The 22,963-nt window shown below is 41.3% G+C and overlaps 1 protein-coding gene and 1 long non-coding RNA gene across 9 annotated transcripts in view; one reads left to right on the top strand and one right to left on the bottom strand.

Moving 5' to 3' along the window:
* The window catches only part of TBL1X (transducin beta like 1 X-linked), a 199,329-nt gene that overhangs the window by 39,112 nt on the left and 137,254 nt on the right, over positions 1–22,963 (bottom strand). For 5 of the 8 annotated variants that reach the window (XM_084506648.1, XM_084506647.1, XM_084506646.1 and 2 more), the window contains one exon: positions 19,059–19,166. The exons of the other annotated variants lie outside the window; for them this stretch is intronic. In XM_084506648.1, coding sequence (XP_084362774.1) covers positions 19,059–19,116 — 58 coding nt within the window. In that variant the 5' untranslated portion in view covers positions 19,117–19,166. The remainder of the gene's footprint in view (positions 1–19,058; positions 19,167–22,963) is intronic. 8 annotated transcript variants of the gene reach the window in all.
* Positions 158–3,010, top strand: LOC311430341. Its single transcript, XR_014688712.1, has 2 exons — positions 158–409; positions 1,340–3,010. It is a non-coding gene; the product is annotated as an uncharacterized lncRNA (long non-coding RNA).

Genomic DNA, 22,963 nt, shown 5'->3' with positions numbered 1-22,963 from the left:
TTAATCTAACATTAAAAGCCTTGGGGAAACCACCCATGCGCTGTCTCGAACAGGAAGAGCCCTAGCAGTCTCCACCGACCAGACAAGAGGAAAAAAAAAAAAAAAAAAAAAAAAAAGAAGAAAAAGAAGGCAGCTCACAAATGAAAATACTTCCGTTAAATATAGCTATGCCGCTTCCCCTTGTCAACAGTGGTTTCATTTATAGTTTTGTCCGTTAAGGGATTTCCCCCGTATCACTGCAGTGTCCGATTGTGTGTGGGCTGGCGGATGGGATTTGGGGCTTGCTCCACAGCACTGCTTTCTCTCCCTCTCTCAAACTGTTTTCAAGGCTCTTTTTGCAACCAGCTCAATTACGCTCACAGGCAGCAAAAACAAAGAAAAAGAATGCCTCCCACGTGTGAAAACTGAGGTACGTATTTCTCCGCGATTCTCTTCCCCTACACATTTTATTTCGACGCTGTTTTTCTTCTCTTCCATGTAACAGCCTCTGTCCTCTCCTTTCCCTACCATGCCTCCCCTTCCTAGTACTTCCCCAGATTTTTGGGATGTTTGGGGACACCTTTTAGAAAGTGTCAGCAGACTTACAAATGATTACAAGGAACGAAAACAAAGCATAGGGAAAAAAAAAAAAAGAAAAAAAAACTGAAAAATTGCAGCATCATTCATCTAATCCCTGGACCCCTCTTACTCTGTCTTGCTCTTAATGTCTTGTGGTCTAGTTTATGAGCTGCTAGACCTCCTGCTGCATCCAAAATAGACTGTAAGATCTGCAGGGCAGTGCTTTTGCCTTGTTATTTGTTCTGCAGAACATCTAAGCACATTTCTGGGTACCACAACAAGAAAGAAATCGAGCATTGAGCATACACAGCCTGAGTCAGGGAGACCTAGGGTTTGATGGCTGAACACTGAGATCTCTATGTATGTATACATATATGGCATGCAACTAATCAGAATTAGGGAAACAGATCCTGCTTAATGTATATTTATGTGTATTTAAATTAAACAACAACAGTAATAACACCTTCTTGAAAAGCAGTGGACTTTAAAAGGCATGACGGATTAATCAGCCAATCTACTTAAAAATGCAGAAGACTCAGATAATTAAGCTGTTGTCCAGAAGCACTGAATTTCACTGCTTAGAGAGACAGTAGCTTATCTGTGAGCTGGTAGCTCAGAATTTTGTAGAATGGTCTCTGATTTGATCAAAAGGCAGGTAGCATAAAAATGGCCAACAACATACATATGGTAAAAAAGTGGAAAGCCATCACTGTGGATCTACAGCAGCCTTAATTTTAGCTATGACTTTGTACCTGTCATTAGTACATTTGGTATCTTGCAGACTTTTAGCTGGCTCCTGTCACATCTCATTTCAAGTCACATCTTTGCCAGCAGACGGGTTAATGTTGCATACAGCTAACTTCTTCGGCCAGTTGCCACATCCCTGAAGAGCAACACCTCTCACCTGACTGCGTGTGGGAAAAGGGACTTCTCAGCACAAAACCTAGAGGTGTTATTGAAATGAATCCTTTCATTTGACTGTTTTTCTCCATGATAAGAAACCGTTACCAAAGCATTCAAGAGATGACAAAACACAAAACTCTTGGCTATGTTCTCACGGAATAGCAATCTCACATCTCCAGCAGTTGTGACAAATTTTCCCAAAATCTTATCTGGTAAGATCAAAGTACTGAAAATCAACAGAGTGGAACTGCTTAAGTGGGTGCCGGTGGACACTGTGTTCCTCACTCCTCTTGGAACAATCCTGACATAGCATGGTCCTAACATGGTATTTAAAAGAAAAGCAAACACCAAGAAATAACTCAAACAAACAACTGATAGCTAATTATCTCCCAATTTCTTGTATCCTGATAAAACATAGAATTTATATAATGCAACATGAAAGTACATGGATTTTAAAAGTCACACACAGTTAAGAAAATCCTGAATGAAGCTGTACCCACGTCAGGTTCCTGATAACACTGAAAAATCACTTGAGCTTCACTTTTATAGTTACCAGATGTCGTCAGTTCTCTTTGGGGCTCTGTGTGCGAGTGCACTGAATTATATAGTGATGTTGCAGCTCTTTATAGTTCAGTCATATAAAAAGGTGATTTCTATTAAACGAAGGCAAGTTTCTTTTAAATGCTAGCTATTTAAATGCTTGTGTTACAAATGTTAACTTGGCCCTCCTTCTGAAGTTCATGAAACCACATTAGGAAGCACAAAGCCAAGAAACCAGCACACCACCCCCTTGGTGACTGTGCAGGCTGTCAAGGCAGTCAGGGAGCGAGAACAGCAGGAGAACGTGCTCAGCAAACGGGAATCTTAGGGACAGATGTGACAGGGACGATATGCAACTCCAGCAGACCAAAACTCAAGATGCTGCAGTCGCAGGGAAATGAATGAAAGAAGGAAGTTGCAGATCTGTGTCCACCATATGCATCACTTCTCATAAATTCTCTCAGTCCAGTGATTATAACAATCACTCTATAAAACATTGATTTATACCCAAATAGCACCAATAACTGAAGTCTTAATGTTGTAAATCTTTTGAGGACATATGCTATGAGACTCTGAGCTTTTAAGATTGAAGATGTGAACACAAAGAGCTGAAGGGGAGAGACCACGGCCACATCCTGAACTGCTTTTGCACCAGTGAGACCAGTGAGTCACTTCTGCAGTGACGGGACTGCTACCCTAAATGTCATCATTCAGCAGACTTGAGAGGATGGCTTCACGGTCTTTCCTGCCTCAATCTAGAGAAAAGATGGGAAAACACAAACTGTCCAAAATACAATGTTTAAAATATTATCATACATGAACAAACATCCAGATGAACAGTGGGTTACCTGCAGAACTTCGTATGATCACCTTAAAGGAAGGTGATGTATCAGCTGCTGGACAGTTGGTCTTGAAAGATTTTACAGAGCATAAAAGCACAGAGGACATAATGAATGCAGAAAAAAAATAACTTTAATGAACCCCACTAAATAAAAAATTGTTATGCAAATGTTTTTGACTTGAAATTCCTCATTTAGAGATTCCTGCACTTCTGTACTGACAGTGATAACAGATCCTGGTTCTGCGCTGTATCTCTTCCCACATCGAGGTGTCTGTATATACTATCAGTGGTACATACACAGTCATTTGGGAATTCTTGCCCCAGGCAGTGCCAAAAAATGCATATGTAGGGCTGTTTTACAAAATTTCACTGATAGATTTTGCTGTAACTGCGAAAATAGAGATGATAGAGCTGTTGTGTGGGTTTTTTTTTTGTTGTTGGGTTTTTTTTTTTTTTCTTCCCCTTGGCTGCTCCTTTTTCAGTTAAAAATGGCCTCCTCTTAACACAGCATTTGCCACTGATCATAGAAGGATGAGTTTTTGTTTAACGAATGTAACACTGCTCTTTGTGTGCCAATTTGATCTACAGGCTACATAATTTTGATCATTTACAATATGCCTGGCTCACAGCAGCGATGCCTACCAAATGCAGGCACAGGAGAGAGAGCTGGGTTACCATGCAGCCCAGAGAAAGTCTTGCCTTCTCCAGAGATGTGCCTCACCTGGTCTGAGGGTTAAGGATTCCTCCTTTTAAGCACACAAATGGGGTGCTGCTGAATATTCCCCATGCTACTTGATCTGGCTATGATAGATTAAACTGACTGACATTCCCTAAGTGCTCCCTTCATTTTCGGATTCCTTTAGCATCGTAAAAAGCAGCCTTGTTTAAACTGCGACCTTAAAGTGCAATAGCTACAGCACTTACTGCTGCAACTGTGCAGGCAAGCAGAGTGGCAAAAAAGGGTCTGCAGAAGCAACACTTTCCCAAGTATTTCAGTCTTAGCTGGTTACTTGAGAGGCCATAATTGGCAATAGTTAAGCTGTCTACTGAATACTGTGCAATTCTTCTGTTTGTGAACTAACCGTTTTTTTTTTTCCTTGTAAAATTCACTTAATATACTGTTCATTTTTTTATTTTAAAAAATATTTTCTCTCAAAGGTATTTCCAAATTACTCAGATTAATTATTCATACTATGTGATTCTTCACTGAAACATTTGTTACTGTAGAATGAAACAGAGAATAAAGAATTATGAATGTCAAATTGTCTTTGACACACATCTCAGACATCTGTATGAGGAATAGCCTCTATCCAAACACTGAGTACAAGTAATAACCCGTTCTTACAAATCTTTGTACAACTCATGACCGGTGTGGCCTTCTGTCCAGAAAACCAGTGAGATTTCATATAGAGGTCTGTGCCATTTCCTTTAATAAATTTTCTGATTTCTTTCACTCAAGCAGACCAGACTGACATTTTCAAATGCAAGAATCTTAGGTTCAGTTTCCTGAGATCACTAAATTACTGATGTTATTACCTTAAGAGATAGATAGGAAAAAAAAAAAGACATAAACTATCTGTCACCATTTTCTATATCAATTTAACTATCTCCAGGTGCACTGTTAAATAATCAACATTTCCTATTTTGCTGATTTCTCTAATACTGTGCTATCTTTCTTTATGGAAATTCCCAGTACTAACTCTTCCAATTCTCATCTCTGAAGATGTTCTCTTACTGTTCTCTTATAAAGTATTTGGCAGGTACAGGATATGAAAGTAGGCAAAGCTGTGCACATGATTAAAACTTCTAGCTTGGTGGAACCAATGTGTAACTGCTACAACGTGATCCACTGGCAATCTCAAGTCTTTTGACTGTATGAATGACTGTTTTCCTAACGTACTCTTGCATCTGGCACTATTGCTGAGATGTCTACTCACGTAAAATACATACAGGAACAGAATGCATCTAAGAGATGACTACTGCTATACAAGCTGCAGGAAAAGAAAGATGGCTATGAGGAGGTGAAAGAAAGCCATCTTTATCACCATAAATTGGTGTAAATGCAAAACTTGTGGGAGATTTAGACACTTCAAGCAGAAACATTCCACAGCACAGTGAGTCAAAAGTATATTGCACACAGGAGGAAAAGATGGGATTGCATGGGGACGGCTGTACCATGACACCAAACCCAAGTAACTCCAAAGCTTGCCAAAGAAACCAGATGAAACCAGTGGAAAAAGATCTTCTGAAGTTTGACATCTGGGTCTCAGGAATGTTACCTAAGAAACAAGGCAAGAAGGGAAGAATGGTGCAACATGGTGACCTGCAATAAATTACAGCACCACTACTGCAGTTTAAAGAAATTCTACTGAAGAACAGTGAAATAGGACTAATAAGAAAAATATTTCCTCTAAATACTAATTATGCACAAATGACATAATTAATGCTAAATTAAGACTTCTGAAAATCTAGTTTTGCTAGTGTAGAGAAGCAAAGAGCATGTATCACTATGCTCTTATCTGATGGTTCACGTAAGAATGCAATTTCTGGCTTCAAAACCAGAAGTAAACAATTTAACATAAAACATTCATATTTTCTTGATCCATGGCCTAACACATGCTAGTCTACATCTTGAAGTAACTTACATTATTTCTTGCCCATTGCCCCAGAGAAAGAACCCAATGATGTTCTTCACAGTACTTGACTGCACCTGCCATTTTGCAGTCCAGGATTTCCCCTTCCATGGGATGCACTGAGTGCAATTTACAGACGTAGCACAGATCCCTATCCTTGCTACTCTTTACATTTCTGTCTCAATGTAACTATGTAGATTTTGTTTTGGGTTTATGTGGCAATGTTTTGGTACCAGGTGGGTCTGCAGGAGTGGCCTCTGTCAGCAAAGCCCAGCAGCTGCCCCATGTCAGACCAGAGCCAGCTCCAGTTGGCTCCAAAAGGGACCTGCCGCTGACCAGAGCCAAGCTAGGGAGTGACACTGGTTGAATCTCTGGTAGAGTAGATTTTAAGAAGAGGAAGAAAAACCTGCTGCGTGACAGCAGCTGGGAGAGTGAGGAGTGTGAAGCAGACTTGCAGCCCCCAAGGTCAGTGCAACAGGAGGGCAGGAGGTGCTCCAGGCAGGCAGCAGCAGTTCCCCTTTGGCCGGTGGAGAGACCCCTGGTGGAGCAGGCTGTCCCCCTGCAGCCCACGGGTCCCACATGGAGCAGATCTCCATGTTGCAGCCCCCCCATGGGTGGAGGAGCCCCCGGTGGAGCAGGTGGATGTGGCCTGGAGGAGGCTGCGGCCCATGGAGAGCCCCCGCAGGAGCAGGCCCCAGGCTGGAGCTGCTGCTTGTGGCATACCATTTTAGAGCAGTTTGCTCCTGGGGGACCGACCCTGTGGTACAAAGCCATGTGGGAGCAGTGTTTTAAGAGCTGCTGCCTGTGGGCAGCCCCCGCAGGCTCAGATGGGGAAGGACAGCATCCACGTGGAGCAGGGGCTGGGAGTGACCGTGAGGGAGCAGCGGAGACAAAGATTTAGAGACTGACCATAGACCCCATTCCCTGTTCCCCTGAATAGCTTGGGGGGAGGACGTAGAAGAGGGCAGATGGGGGGAAGGTGTTTTGGGTTTGCGTTTAGTTTCTCGCTGCTCCAGTATGCTAGTGATAGGCAATAAATTATATTAATCTCCCCATGCTGAGTCTGTTTCGCCCATGATGGTAATTGGTGAGTGATCTCCCTGTCCTTATCTCAACCCCTGAGACCTTTTTCATCATATTTCCTCCCGCTGTGCTTTAGAGGTGGGGGAGTGATAGAGTGGTTGTGGTTGAGCTCAGCTGCCCAGCAGGGTGAAACCACCACAGACATAAAAATATCTCCACAGAATCCCAGTGTACGTACGCAGAGCTTTCACAGAAAGGACACTGGTTTCTCTGAAATACCTTCAGCTGCAGCTAGTAACAGTTTGGTGTATACAGCCATTGGTAACACTCTACAAACAGTTAAAAAATGGGTGGGCAAAAATCCTATGCCACATCTTGTTTATTATTCACAGCAGACTGAGATTCTTCTCCTAGCTGAGCTTTTTCTTTCTCAGTAATACATCCTAGAGTGCCTCTCTGGCTTTGGCAGCGTCTGCTTCGTTTTGAAGACTTACCTTCGCAATTACATAAAGGTCTTAACAAGGACACACATTAGCAATTTAAAATAAGAACTGCAGTTGAAATATATTTTTAGAAAAATCAGCTGAACAATAGGGCCTGTACATTTGTTTTAAGATTAGGATTGCTGAATGATTAAAATTATTTCCAGAACCCTGGGAAATGTGTCCTGTATTACAAGCTCTTTCCCAGCCCCTGGGAAATACAAAGAAAGGATCCCTAGCTGTAGCTTATGTCATTCGCCAACATTATAATGTGCCTGGTTACCCTAAGGTTTGTAGAAGCGATTATTCACTAATATTAAACGTTACACCCTTTTTTCTTGGATATCTGACCTGCTCACCTTTTGCCAAGAATTCAGAGTAAATGTCGCTACCCAAAATTATTTTATTACGTGCCAAAGAATGTTGTTGGCAGATTTTTTTTTCTTTTTCAAGAAGGAAAATATGTTGGAAAAGATTAATACTACTTGGAAACGATCTTTTGATGAGCAATACTTGGCACTCACTGTTTAAGTCTTTCTGAATGCTGAACATTGACAAAAAGAGAAATACGATACAGACAGAAAACAGAACACGAGCAATGGAAAAGAGGAACTTCAAAAAAATCTTTTGAAAACAAGGTCTGAAACAATCCCCCTTTTTCAGTCACTCTGTGTAAGTAGACTGACAACTTCAAATAAATGTCAACATAGACCTAGCATTTTAATACAACTATGGACAAGATTTGAAGTAGGCCACTGCAAGAAAAAAATAATCTTTTCCTTCTAAATTAAAGGGATGCTGTTATCTTTCAGTCCTGTTCATGGAACCAACCATCCAAAGAGATGAGGATCATTGGAAGGATCACATTCATGCATGAGAAGCTTTTAGAGTCTTGTATACTTTAGTCTTTTTTTTGTCTTTTTTTTTTTTTTTTTTTTTCTGTAAGCTGTACTCTTTTTATCAGTTGTAATATACACCTGTGAGCAGTGGCAAGTAGGATACCATGGCTGACACTCAGTGGGCAGTCATGAACTTCAGCGCCAGGATTGTTTCTGCTCTCTGCCTCTACACACATCCTAATAGAGCTGTGCTGGTTGGAGATGTGAGGAAGTGTGATTTATAACTGCCATAGCTGTGCTGGCAGAAAGTCCCCATCACACAGCTTATTAGCAAAACTGCGGCGCTGCAGATACAGCTTCTTTCTCTGGGCCTGGACAACCATCAGGAAAAGCAGTACATTGACAAGATGTGTAACACTGCTGGCTTCACTAAGCAAAGCCATCTTGACTTCCCCCCACAGCAAAGTATCTGCCTCCGCCCCAATATCCTGTTTTCTTAATAACCCTATACTATAGTTTTTGTGCAAGCTTTAAAAACTAGGACATCAGCTGATCAGAACGAAAGCCCGTGCTATGGAATAAATTTACACAGGTTTATGTTCACATAACTTAAAATCACCATGTTTGCTCCATGTCTGAGATCCAGCACTGTATGGCAACTTTCAGGCCAAAGAAAAATTAAAACAGCCAAGTGTATAACTGTTGAGTGACCTAGAAGGAAATACCAAGTAAGCAGAGTTTTGCAGATGGCAAAGGAACAAGATACTCAGTGTGTTTTTTTCCCTTACAGGAACTTACAAAATCCTGCACCAAGTATCGCTTTTCTTACATGGCATTTATATTGCTGTCATGCAACAGGGGTAAAAGACACAGAGAAAGAAGTTTTCAAAAGGACCATTTGATCTGTACCACGAAGCATTCAAAATTATTGATTATATGTGTGTTTGTAAAGTAGTTATCTGGTCACATAACTTTTAAGTCTGTGCATATAAACACACACAAAAATAGCCCTCGTACAGCTTACTATGTTCTTTTGAAAATATAACCAGAACAAATTATGACAAAAACAGTAAGGTCCGTAACTGTAAAAATATTTTTTCCTCTCCATTGTGGAATTTGGATTTTGGGAAGCTGACTGTCAAATACTGCTAGTTTGTATTCGTTGTTTTGTGGAGAAAAGCACACAATGGGGTTTGTATTTGCACATTGTTTCACACTATACAGAGGTGCTGTCAGCTTAGCAACCAATTTGCTTTTCTTTAAAGGAAGCTGGCAAAAATATTTACCTTCAACCTAATAGCTTCACCGTTCTCAAGATCTATAGTTTTGATAAGTTTAAAAAAACATGTTTTTGGAACTGCAACCCAGTAAAGCTGGCTGTCTTCTAATGCCGATCATCATTTTCTTAAACTCTACTTAGTATTTGCAAAGAGAATAAATGATTACTAGCAGAGTGAGAAACTATGCATAATAATAGAGTTCTTATTCAAGAAATGGATATGTCTCTTCAGCAGCCATCCATCCTCCAACTATGAAATATCATTTCATATTCAGAATCAGTCTCACTGTTTCTGGAATCATACAGTCATTTCCTCCTTAATTTAGAAGAAATACAGAAAGTAGAGGAGATTTTTTTTAAAAAAGAGTAGCAGTTTAATGAAAATCTCTATACCCTTTTGACAGTACATTCCTTTTTACATATTATGCTGGGAAGGTTATGTATATTATGTTAGATTTCAAGCAACATCTAGTAACAGACAGTTCCTCAGTAGATAGGAATGTTAATTCTGGGGTGACTTTTAGGAAACACTTTTATTTAAACCAAAACTGCTTTTCTCAAATATCTCAAGAACTGCTATCCAGAAAGTCACTATAATACATATTCCACTCCTAGAATAACACTGTGGCTCTTACTTACCTCAGTAATTCATGAAAGGTCACAAATGTTGGTTCTATAACCAACTTCCAGTTGATCAGAGATTTGGATCATAAGCTTAAGTAATTTTATTCTAATTGAGTAGGCTGGCCCTAAAGAGGATAACACATCATATAAATAGGGCTGAATGCCCACAAATCAGATCTGTGCTAAACCATGAGAATTAAAAATGGATTTTGTACTGCTCCAAAGCCTAGCCATCATACAGCTGAAAAGGTGAAAGAATCCCTGCCCTCAGTCTTAACATCAGTTCCTGAATAGTAACACACAGTTAGCATCTCGTTCATACTTTATTTATATATATTCACCTACATAAATTTGCCTATAAATTCAGAAGTAGTATCTTGAAGTAATAGAAAAATACTGTCAAATACTGTATTAGCACACATTTAATAGTCGATCTTCAGAGCATTTCAGTACATTTTAGGACTATAACCTCTTACTACCTGCTGTGAGGTACCGTAATTAGCATTAACCTCATTTTCAAACACGAAAATTGAGGCACAAACACTTCAAGGCCAGGTTCAAACACACAGTTTTCATGTATTTCCTAAAAAAGTGTATTCCTTAATTTAATCAGTTATACCTGTCCAGTGCCCAGTTACATTAGCACAAGGGTACCTGTGCAATAGAAGCTAAGCAAATACACATGCATCTTTATATCATCAATGCAGCTGAGTTTTGTCTCACGGGCAGCATTTTGTACATCACAGGCAGCACACGTGACCCAAGAGTCAATGACCATACATATATAGACAAAAATAATACAGCCATGGATGGTTACTAGACCAACATGTATTTATTTTTGGGTGGCAGGATGTCATTTCAATGATGTGTTTTTCTCTCAGCAAACAAAAACTCTCCATCCTTACCATTAGCGTACAGCTATGTACACATCTTCAAGAGCCTTCCAGTGACGACCATGTTTAATGGCACCTCTATCTACAGGTGCTCTCAAAGACCTTTGAATCTTCCCACCCTTGAGCAGGAGGCTGGCCTAACTCAACCTGAACCAGCAATGTGCCCTTGCAACAAAGAAAGCCAACAGCATCCTGAGCTGTGCTACGAGGAGTGTAGCTAGCAGGCTGATGGAGATGTGATCCCTGCCCTCTCCTCAGTGCTGCTCAGACACACCTGAGTGCCAGCCCCAGTTCTGGGCTCCTCAGCACAAGAGACAGGGACACGCTGGAGAGAAGACAGCAACAGGGCACAATGGTGACCAGTGAACTGGAGCACGTCACGTATCAGGGAAGGCTGAGGCAGCTGGACCTGTTCATCCTAGAGCAGGGAAGGTCAGGGGGATCTTAAGTGTGTGCATAAATACCTGAGAGGGTGCAAAGAGGATGGAGCTTTCTGTGTTGCCCAGTGACAGGAAAAGAAGAAAAGCACACAAATGGAAGCACACATGAAATTCCATTTAAACATAATAAACATGAAGGTGGTCAAATACTGGGACCCTTCATCTTTGGAAATACTCAAAACCCAGCTGGAGACAGCCCTGAAATCCTGCTCTAGCTGACCCTGACGTGAGCAGGGAACTTGGACTAGATGATCTCCAAAGGTCCCTTCCAACATTAACTGTTCTCTCATTCTGTGACATCCTGTGATGCCATGCAGCCTGAACTCTCCTTCGATCCTAATAATCCAAACTAGAAATGAAAAAAATAAAAAAAGAAAAATCATTATCTGCAGACCCTATTAACAGCGCACACTGTGCTTTTTTTAAACAATCATACTGGCCATGAACCTTTATTGACCAAGTAGCTCATTCTTCTAATGAATTATTCTTCAAGATGTATATTTTAATAATTTAAGCAAACCCCATGCACTGAACATTTCCCCTTCTACCTAGCAGCAGCCTTCTTATGCAAAGGAAGCAGCTTTGAAGCAAATTTAGCTGACCTATATATGCCAATATTTTATGCTATGCTTAAGCTGAATTATTTTCATGCGCTTTTCACATCTGTGACTCAGGAACTCTGTGCTATACACAGTTGTTTAAAATAATGTAAACATACTTCACACACAGGAAAAAACATTGACTTCAGAGAAAAAAATACATAGGCTTACGTGAGTAAAGATCGTTGCGTAAGGCACAAATTTAAAAGAACATATTAATATTAATCTTCAGGCCCCATAAGGGGCCTGATAAGGGGCCTGATGGGATGCATCCCAGAGTACTCAGACAGCTGGCTGATGTCACCGCGGGACCTCTCTCAATTGTTTTTCAGTGGTCTTGGGAATCTGGAGGGGTCCCAGTTGACTGGAAGTTGGCAAATGTGGTCCCAGTTTTCAAGAAGGGCAAGAAAGATCCTGGCAATTACAGGCCTATCAGTCTCACTTCAGTCTGGCAAAAATATGGAAAAGATTATCCTGGGACTTACTGAAAAACACCTAAAGGACAACAGTCATTGGTCAGAGTCAGCATGGGTTCACTAGAGAAGGTCATGTCTAGCAAACTTAGTTTCCTTCTACAACAAGATCACCCAGTTAGTTGACCGAAGGAAGCCAGCTGATGTAATTTTCTGGATTTCAGTAAAGCTTTCAATACTGTCTCTTACAGCATCCTTCTGGACAAAATGACCAAAATGCAGTTAGATAAAAGCATAATAAGATGGGTAAACAACTGGCTGATGGCTCTGGCCCAGAGGATTCTTGTAAATGGGGTTACATCAAGCTGGCTTTAATTTAGTTTACTCATGAGGCCCCATTTGGAGTACTGCATCCAGGTCTGGGCCCCCAGCACAAGAAGGACATGGACCTGTTAGAGCAGGTACAGAGGAGGGGCACAAAGATGATCAGAGGGCTGGAGCACCTCGCCTGTGAAGAAAGGCTGAGAGAGCTGGGGCTGTTCAGCCAGGAGAAGAGAAGGCCCTGGGGAAACCTCATTGTGGCCTTTTGGTAGTTAAACAGGGCATAGTGGGTTTACGTGGCAAGGTTTTGGTAGCAGGGGGCCATAGGGGTAGTTTCTGTGAGAAGGATCTAGAAGATGCCCCATGTTTGGTAAAGGCCCCACTGTTTTCCAGAGCTGAGCCAATAAGCAGTGTTGTTTTGCGCCTCTGTGAGAGCATATTTAAGACAGGGAAAAAAACGCTGCGCCACACGACAGCTGGGAGAGTGAGAGGAGTGAGGAACAGCCTTGCAGGCACCAAGGCCAGTGCAGAAGGAGGGGGAGAGGTGCTCCAGGCACCGGAGCAGAAGTCCCCTGCGGCCTGTGGTGAGGACCATGGTGAAGCAGGATGTCCCCCTGCAGCCCATGGAGTACCACGGTGGAGCAGGGCTCCACGCTGCAGCCCGTGGAGGAGACCACGGTGGAGCAGGTGGCCCTGCACTGATGGAGGCTGCCGCCTGTGGAAGACCCCTGCCGGAGCAGATTCCGGGCCGGACCTGTAGCCCGTGGAGAGGAGACCACGCAGGAGCAGGTGACCTGGCAGGAGCTGCTGCCCGTAGGGGAGCCAGGTTGGAGCAGTTTTCTCCTGAGGGATGGACCCCGTGGTACAGACCCATATCTGGAGCAGTTCTGGAAGAGCTGCTGCCTGTGGGAAGCCCACGCCGGATCAGTTCATCAAGGACTGCATCCCGTGGGTGGGACCCCACAGCACAGGGGACGAGAGTGACCGAGAAGGAACTGCAGAGAAGAAGCGCTGTAGACTGACCATAACCCCCATTCCCCCGTTTCCCTGCGCTGCTCGGGGAGAGGAGGTGGAAGAGGGTGGATGGGGGGGAACGTGCTTTTGGTTTCTTTCCTTTGTTTCTCACTTCTCTAGCTGGTTAGTAATGAGCAATAAATCTTACTATCTCCCTATGCCGAGTCTGTTTTGCCCGTTACAATAATTACTGCGTGATCTTCTTGTCCTTATCTCAACCTTTGAGCCCTTTTCACATATTTTCTCCCCATTCCTCTTTGAGGAGGGGGAGTGAGAGAGCGGCTGTGGTGGAGCTCGGCTGCCCACTTGAGCGGAACCATGACAGGGGCTTATTGAGGATGGAAAGTGACTTTTTATATAAGCAGACAGTGATAGGACAAGGTAGAAAATCTGTACTAGGGTAGATTTAGATTAGATGTTACGAGGAAATTTTTTCCTATGAGGGCGGTGAGGCCCTGGAACAGGTTCCCCAGAGAAGCTGTGGGTGCCCCATCCCTGGAGGTATTTGAGGCCAGGCTGGATGGGTCTTTGACCAACCTGGTCTGGTGGGAGGTGTCCCTGCCCATGCCAGGGGGTTGGAACTGGGTGGTCTTTAAGGTCCCTTCCAACCCAAACCATTCTATGATACACGGTTTTCTTTCAGATTTTGTTGGTTCCTTTTCAAAGAACTGTAAAACTGGCACTGGAAAAAATGTAATGTAGTGCAGTTCCAACTGTTACTATCTGTGTGGACAATATCACAATGCTGAAATCCCCAAAGCTTCAGAATATCCATGCCACTTGTGATTTCCAAAGGCAGAATGAGAGTAAGATGCACTGGATGTGGCTAACAGGAAAGGCCCTTGTTTACATGTGCTTATCTCTAAAAGGATTTTGTGCTGTGATTCACAGAAACACTTCACATTGTATGTGCCCTTTGGGCCTATCTTATTTTCTAGGAAAACAAGGAAAATCTGTCAAACATGAAACCAGTACAGTGCTGTCATCCAGAATCTACGGAAGGAAAACAACTATGTTATTAGCTGCCTTATTTCATATGGTTGGGAAGAAAACAAATGACAATTCTGAAGTATAATGGTAAATTGTCCCAAGTCAGCAGCTACAAATTTCACTGATGTGTTTAGCACAAGCATCCAGCTAGTGTTTTTATTGTCTTGGACATGGTACTGATTGTACGCTGTGGAATAGTTTATCAAGTCTATGTCATACATGGAAAAATTCAAACCAAACAGTGAAAGTTTGAGAGAAAATGGAAACTTATGCAACCTTAACTCTAACAAGGCGTTGCCAGACATACACTACAATAGATGTCCTACGAGAGAGCAGTGGAAGCCACAGACAGATGGGGAGCTGTTTTTCAGATAAAGGTTTTGTACTGCAAAATACATGTAAGTGCTACAAAAGGAACACAATTAAATCAGTCAATCAATACGTCAAAAGTACTAAATTTGAAAAAGCTTTAATAACCGAGTTGGCATATTAGGCTGGATAGGGAAGGTAATTTATTGTAGCATTTGAATCTATGTTAGGATTTGTCACTCACAACAGATGGCAGCACATTGTAGATTAAAGGTACACGAAAGATTTGATGTGACTTGTTTTTGCCATTCTCCTGCTCTTCAGTTGTCTTTAAGGTTGTTACTGTGCATTGGTTACTCCCGTTGTACTGCTCTGCCCTTTATACCAAAAGACAAGTAACTGCTTCTGTTTCGGGCAGACAAAGCAGAATGGGAATTCTCTGTCTTCTGAGTTCGGTCTGTTTTTGTAGAATCACAATCCTTCATGCTGAAGAAAACCAGCAGAAGGACTATGTCAGCAGTGAAGATGGCTGCTGGCAAGAATATGCTTCTCAGGAGTTTGAAGAGGTGCAAACCTGAACCAACATAATTTGGATGGCAGAACTACGCCTTCATTGGTACAGCTTGTTTCACTTCTGTCAATACACCTGCCTGTTGGTATAACTATGTCCACCACAGCAGTACTTTGTGTGCTCGCACTTCCACACCGGTAGAACACTCACAGTGCAGACATCATCCAAGCCTGCTTTTAATAACTGAGGCCAACATTTTCCCTTAGAAGTGGTCTCTGAATCAAAACTCCTACAAATAACCACAACCTGACTTTTAGAAGTCTGACTCCTGACATGAACAAAGCTCAGAAGCACTCAGCACTCTGAAGAACTTGGCCATTTCAAATTGTGTGCCAAAAAGCACACATTCAAAAAGGACCGAACTGAACATTGCAGGACTTGGCTTTTGGATAAGAATTAACAATCTGAAACTGAAACCAAATACTCAGCTTCTTTTTAGCTCAAAAAGGGGACATGCACGGCCCTACTGCGGAAGTAAAAACACTTTGCCGTCTCAGTGGTAGAATTTTTATTCCATCAACCCAGAGAGCCTACAAGAAAATTATGTCTGATGCACTGCTTCTTTTTCTGGGCACATATACGCCCTGAGATAGGCACCTATATGACAATACATGTATTTATTTATCTATGCATTTATTTTAATACAGCTAAGCAGTTAGAGCCTGAACTTGTCCAAGTCCTGTCTTGTACTGAAGAGATTTAAATCCACTGCCACTAGACCAGCCCTTCTCCAGCCCTGCTTCTCCAGCAGCAGAGGACTCAAAGCACACAGTCTCCCTGGTTGTAATTTTCTCTGTTAAACCCCAGGATCAGTCACTATAACTCACACAGTGCCACTATTCACCATTTCATTCCATCTGCAAATGTATTCAAGAATCATTTCATATTTCCTTCCAGGTCACTGATAAAGCTATTGAGAAGCATCATGGCAAGAACAGACTCCTCTGAGTTCCCACTAGAAGCAATCTTTGAGATGAATATTCCTCATCTCCCATCGCCTTATAAGATGTTTCTGTTAGCCAGTTTTTAATCCACTTGATAACAATGGATTACACAGATTTTACACAGTTTTGTTTTGCTTTTAATGACAGTGTGTCAACAAGGCTAAGTAAATGTCGTAAAGCAGTCTAAGTATAATACTGTCAGCACAGTTATCTTTGTCGTTGTAATTTGTGATCTTGGAAACAGCAGTCTTTAGTTTGTTTGACAAGATCTATTACCCACAAAAACTTGCTGGTTGGTATTAGGTATGTTGTCATATCTTATTTTTTTTGTTATAGATATCTAGTTTCAACTTTCAGCAATTTTGTTTAGCCTTTAGCTATCTGGATCATCTTGTTTACCTTTAAAAATTCTGGCACAACATTTGTTTTTGTCCTTCACTGGAACTCCCCTTGGTATGCCAAAATTTGTTAAAAAGCAATAATAATGGTTTAGACGGGTCAACTCTATTAGTACTCTCCTGTGCAAGTTTTCTAGTCTGACAGAGAATTAAGAAGGGAAATATAATTATTGACTTTCACTTTTAACTTCAATTTCAGAAGAGCTGAATTTCTATAGGAATGACCAGCAAGTATTTTCATCATGAAGTGTAAAGTACCAATCAGTATCTTTGCTGTGATAACGTTTCAAATAATCTCAAATGCTTCTGTGCCTTGCAGCTGCAAAACACTTGAAATATTATAGGTATAGTTTGGTTTTTACACAGTTTTCCTCCCACATATATTTCCTTTTGTCATTTCTCTCTTCCTCCCACTATTTGCGTACATTTTAGGAGAGAGACAGGAATTTTTACAGGATGAGATTAAAGAACAGATAACTAAGAAGGAAAACTGAACATTTGTATGGTCTTGTAAGCTAACTTTATGGCTATGCTTAATACAATTTTTGAGAGTTCAGCTAATGTTACCATAATTAATCCAATAACCTTATTTTTGGCAAACTCTTTGAACTGTAGGAGTTTCAACTTAAATTGTATTTAATCACTAGCCCTCTAAATTTATCACTCCTTATTTTGTAAGCTATTGATTCAGACCATCTTTCATCTGCTGCCTCATCCTATGGCATTTGTATTAGCAGGTAGAAAGGCAAGATACTATATAACAATTTCTGTCTTGTTACCCTACTTTATCTGAAAATAAAGATACAAAAATCTCCATGGAAAAAACAAGAGGGTATGAAAGAAGATTTAAACAGAACGTGAGAAGCTCTTTAAATAGATTAGAGGATTCATCATTGCTTATAGCTCTTATTTGCTGAATGGAATTACTTCCAAACTGTCAGGTATATCTGTTAAAGCAATGCCTAACATCTAGATTTTAATATGCTCGGTTTGAACCACATTCGAATATTCCTTCAAGTATTTAACCTCAATTTCTACTCTCTTATATGGGTTAGACACACACACACGCAAAAAAAAAAGAACAGCGGAAATGCAATGTTTTTGTGAATGCCCTTAGTTTGAGTGTATTCAGTAAGAAAAACATTTGGCCCTTTACATAAGAAGTTAAGAGCAGTACAGATTGCAATTAAACTGAAGATTTGTGTGAAATTCTCCCTAAAATGGCAGAAGTTACTGTTTGCTTGTGGGAGAGGCATCACCAAAAAGAACATTTGCCTGAAATTTGCCTGATACCACCATTCTTGAGTGGCTTTGTAAAGCCTCTTTATGAATCATTACGCAACACTGATCCATATACTACCAATCTACCAAGAGGGATAAGAAAGGCTGCTTTTTTTTTTTTTCCCCCCATCAGAAAAAAAAAATCCAATCAAAATATACTGGGATTTTGGTCCTCAATCCAAGACATCTCCCAAGGCCGGGGGGCTTATTCCAAAGCTGGCTTCATGTCTTCTGATGTGAAGACACGTATTTTTCATATTTTTCACAAACTTTTTTTTTTTTTTTTTCAGCATATGAAACACCAGATGTTTTCAGTCAAGACTTCAACCAACCCAGAGCACAGGGCCAGTCCTAGGTAAACTGGAGTTCTGCCTATAAATGCTTTGTCAGTGTTTCTCACATTCCCAATCACCTCTGCTTTAACAGAACATTCTCCATTTGTGAATAGAGATACAAAGAGTAGAATCAACACTATGAAAACAAAATTGACCCTACATTTAAGTTTAATTTTCCATTTTTTTTGAAGGAAAGATGAAGCGTTCCTTCCAAAAGGAAAGGCTTTCTAAAGGCATTCTTGGTTTTTTGTTTATTTTTTTTTGAGATGAAGACAGACAGAGGTGGAAGTGATACTAAGACACAGCTACGCTGACAAGAGATATCACCTGCACAGGTCATTTTACATATGTAATTATCGTAATGAAATTATAAAACGTCAGACATTTGCACCCAATTTTCCAATTCTGAGCTCAACATCTGACCAATATAAAATTAATGTATACAATCACCCTTTATTAATAAATATCTGACAGGACTATTTCAAGAAGCTAAGAAAAAAAGATACAAAATCAATGTGCTTTGTGCCTGTGCTGCCAAGAATGACTTTGGCTCTGATGATATAACTCTACAAACATTTGTTAACACAATGTTATTTACTTTCTTGTTTTGCCTAACTGCAATGTTTGCTTTGTACCTGCGTATGTTTGCACTTTTCTTATGTTCAGGATCATGATTTCAACGAAGCATGGGTTTGTGCAAGAAATATTTAGTCTGGGTTTATCAGTCTTGAACACTCAACACAACATTCCTAAAGCAACACCGTGCAATAAGCCAGTTTCCCCATTTCATCTATGACCTGGAGTTGTGATGAAAGACAGGAAATTCACCTGATTCCTGGAGATAGCGATACACCAAGAAATTCACTTCGTCACTGGTTATGCTCATCTTAGCCCAACCTCAATATGATGAGGTTTACGAGAAGTGTGATCCACGCTCTGTTCAAAGGGAAAGAAAAGAACAGGTTTTGTTTTATCTTGATTTATTAATAAAGTTGTTAGCAAAATAGAGGTGGGATTTGTTAAGGTATTTTACGGTCTCATTATTAGAGCTGGTATATCCCCATGTGAGGCAACCATTAAATACCGTGAGTCAAGTACTCGAGCTGTACTATACCTTTTATTATAATTAAAGAGGAGTATTTAATATATACAAGAATCTCAGGGAGCATTTTAAGTCTTGAAAGCCTTTGCAAATGTTAACTCTTTTACTTCTATGGCTTTACTACAGACTCTCTGGACGCTCCTGGTTTACTGTAAGAGTATCGCTGTTTCAGAACTGCTGGCAATTGCAGTCACATATAACATACCAAATCATAACCTCTTTGCAGCCCCAAATTTGACATCTAGTTTTCCATCCAGTAGCTCACCCATTTAACAGACAGATTCTTTCCTTACAAAAACAAGTTATGCAGAGGACATAAATAAAGTTCCCATAACATAGAAAAAAAAAATCTAATTTTAAGATGAAATTACAAATTTTATTACAGGGGTGTGCACATGAGAGAGAGAGTGGGAGGGAGGAGAGAGAGAATGCAATATACCTTGTGCCAACAAGGAATACAAATATCCTGGCATTATATAAAGTTATAACGTTATAATGTCTCTGCTGATTATGGGCGAGCAAGAATTATTCACTTAAGTAATCATAACCTTTAGGATGACAGTTTTACATTGCTATTTTGGGCACGTACGCTGATAATAAATAAATTTGTTTTGAACATTTTCCATTAAATCTTGATGATTCATTTCTGTTTGGAAATCTGATTTAAGAAGTTTGCTTTCCAAAGCTGTAAGTACTTCTCAGACATAACCCTTGCCACTCTGTCAGGCACACCATACCTATACCGAACAATGTAAAGATCTGGACATAGAAGCGCATGCCACACGCTGGCTGCGAATTATAAATGAAACACCGTAGGCGTGTGCTGTTTGTTTCAATTTCCCGTATGTCTCTTCTTGGCAAGCAGAAAGGGCTTTGTTCATCGAAAACCTCTTCAGCAGTTCCTGCTGCCTAAAGAAGCACCTGCTACTGAGGGCAACGCTGATCAACTACAAGTTTCCCCGGCTGATCATTTCAACCAGCGGGTCACTCCTGCCTGTAACAGATGTCTCTGCATATTTATGGAAATTGAGGTCTTTTGAACCCTGTTAAGCCTTTTATTCTCCTGTGCTGCTAATTTCATCAATTGTTCAGATGCTGTTTTGCCATAAGGAACCACACCTTACTAAATTGGGAGACACCTTCCTCGACAAATCTAGTCTTTATCATCATAGATTGCATTCCACGGAGAACACGAAGAAAGAAAATACCGAAAATCTCACAGGCTCAGCTGGGAAAATCTCCTCTGCTTTGGGAACCCTGCTGTTAGGATTCTGGGGAAGACACCACCAGCTGCACCCAGCATCCAGCTCTCTCACAGATGTCATGCATCGCCCTGGAAAATTGTTTGGTGTCTTTGCCCCTCGATTCCCTGTCTGTAACAGGGGCTGATGTTTCCCTGCCACGCAGTCAGGAGGCACCTGTGGCTGCGGGGGGGTTAGATACCAAGGTGGCATTGCCTTAGCTCACAGACAGGACAGAAAGACATCTGCACGTGGTGAACATGGTACGCTCACAGGCGTGAAGAGCCAGCAGAGGAAGCACCATGGGAGGGCTGGAGAGCTGGCTCAGCACCCAGCCACGGCCTCCGCTCCATGCCCAGCACGGGGCGGTCAGCCTGCAGCACCTGAGACTCTACATCAGGAATATTCAGAGAGGAGAGCACTTCTTTCCAAAACAATAAGCTCCATAAAAAGCGGTGGCTTTTAAATACCACTTCTTCCAGATAAACATCCTTGTTCCTGAATAATTGATAATTCGCTGCGCCTCTTTTTGCATAGTCATCGCCATACGATGAAGAACAAAAAGCATGCAGAGCAGCAGTTAACGTCATTTTCATCCCCAGCTACACAGAATACATCCGTATCACTGCTGCAGTGATGATAACAACAGATAAAGAAACTTTGATAGCAGTGGGTTTAAAAAGCACCCAACATAACATTTTTAAAAGTATTTTAAAAATAGCGGTTTCAATATTTGGTGGTAGGAAAGTTGGTAAAGTTGAAACCTCTTACAAAAATTCAGTTTCAGCAATGACGTACTTTGTGGTAAAATGAACTTTATTTAAAAAAATCAAGAACCTACAAATGCTGTTTCTGGATGCATCCTGCTAATTCAAGCCATTGACATTGCATTTCCCACATACAGAGAGTTGCTTTAGGAAAGGGAAGGGAAAGGAAGGATGTCGTTTTTTGTTTGTTTTTCTAAAGAAGACTTTTCTTAAATGAATTAAAACCAGAGAAAATCAGCCTGACTGCAAAATAAATAGTTTGACAGCCACGGAAAAACCTCCACAGCAGCTACCTTTGTAGCAGAATCCCAAACACACTGAGGAGCTGGATTTACAATGCATTTTCCCTGAAGTCAGTCAACAGGAATTACTTTGACATATGTGTCAGATCATATCTTTATACACACTGCTACCATGCCATAAATAACCAGATGATCCCCACTCATACATTTAAGGTTTCTTCCCTCCCAGAGATGCCAGTGGAGCAATCAGACATACAACTGCAATGCTTTTACCCGTCCAAAATGATGCACAGACCTTGGCTTTGACCCAGAGAAATCTATTCATTAGAAATTTGGCTGAGCTTTGAAAGACCATACTCAATTTCATTAACGCTCTTTTTGATTTCCTTCTTCCCCATGGATAAACATCCCAAACAAAAAAGATTACAGAAAATGCGGTGGGGAGGAGAGGAATATAATTCTCCTTTGGGTATCTCTAAGTCTGATTCATAAGCAGCGAACAACTGGCCTCCCCCTCAATACATTTTTTTAATGCAGAAATGCAAACTTCTATGGGAATGGCAGAAACTCTTAGTTATCATTGTGAAAGAATTATTTCTGTTAACTGACAGTCTTCTTTTGTTACTAGAGACTGCTACTACTGAGATTAATACTATTTTTTTTTAATAAAGTATAGCTTAGAAACAATACTGCAGTGCCTTTGGAGACACTCCGCATTCAAACCAGCAATAACATCTTAATTCTTCACAATCTCAAGCGGAATTACAAAAAGCATTCAAACACACGCTCAAGCTTTCTTTTCTTGAAACATTTTTTTTTCCTGCACCCAGTTACACATGAGGGAAAATTCCACTTACTCCAACCTTGCCTTAAAAACACGAGCTTTGATCCTGCCGATATTTGGGAATGTTCGATCAAAGTGAGCAGAGCCTACTGAGACTGTGCACTTCCCAATGTGTTATGGGCCCCAAACACTGAAAACCCCTCGGTGCATGGGTCGTCAAGAGCAGGCGAAATTAAATTCCACCTTTATTTTAAATACAGGCTCAGCTGTCGGTCCTGCAGGAGCAGGCTGGCGGAGACCCTTGGCTCGCAGAGCTAGGGATCTGGGTTTGGATACGCTACGGGTGTGCTTCTCGGGCTGCTCGGGGTGACCGGGCAAGCTCATTTCCTGGCACTCAGCACTAGACCTGACCTGGCTCTGCGTGCTTGTGTCCCACTGCTCCCAGATTAGCCCTTCCTGGAGCACCGGGAGCCTTGCTAACACAGCGGCTGTGCCAGAGGCTGGAGAGGAGGCCTGTGGAGCAGCTGTGCTCCAGCACCGCGCCAGCCGGGTCCACCAGGAGCAGCGTACTTGCATCACGGTCCCGTACCCACAGCG

The sequence above is a fragment of the Aythya ferina genome (genome assembly GCF_964211825.1).
Source record: "Aythya ferina genome assembly, chromosome: 1".
In the NCBI taxonomy this organism is placed as follows: domain Eukaryota; kingdom Metazoa; phylum Chordata; class Aves; order Anseriformes; family Anatidae; genus Aythya; species Aythya ferina.
This window is presented reverse-complemented; position numbering and strand designations above follow the sequence as displayed.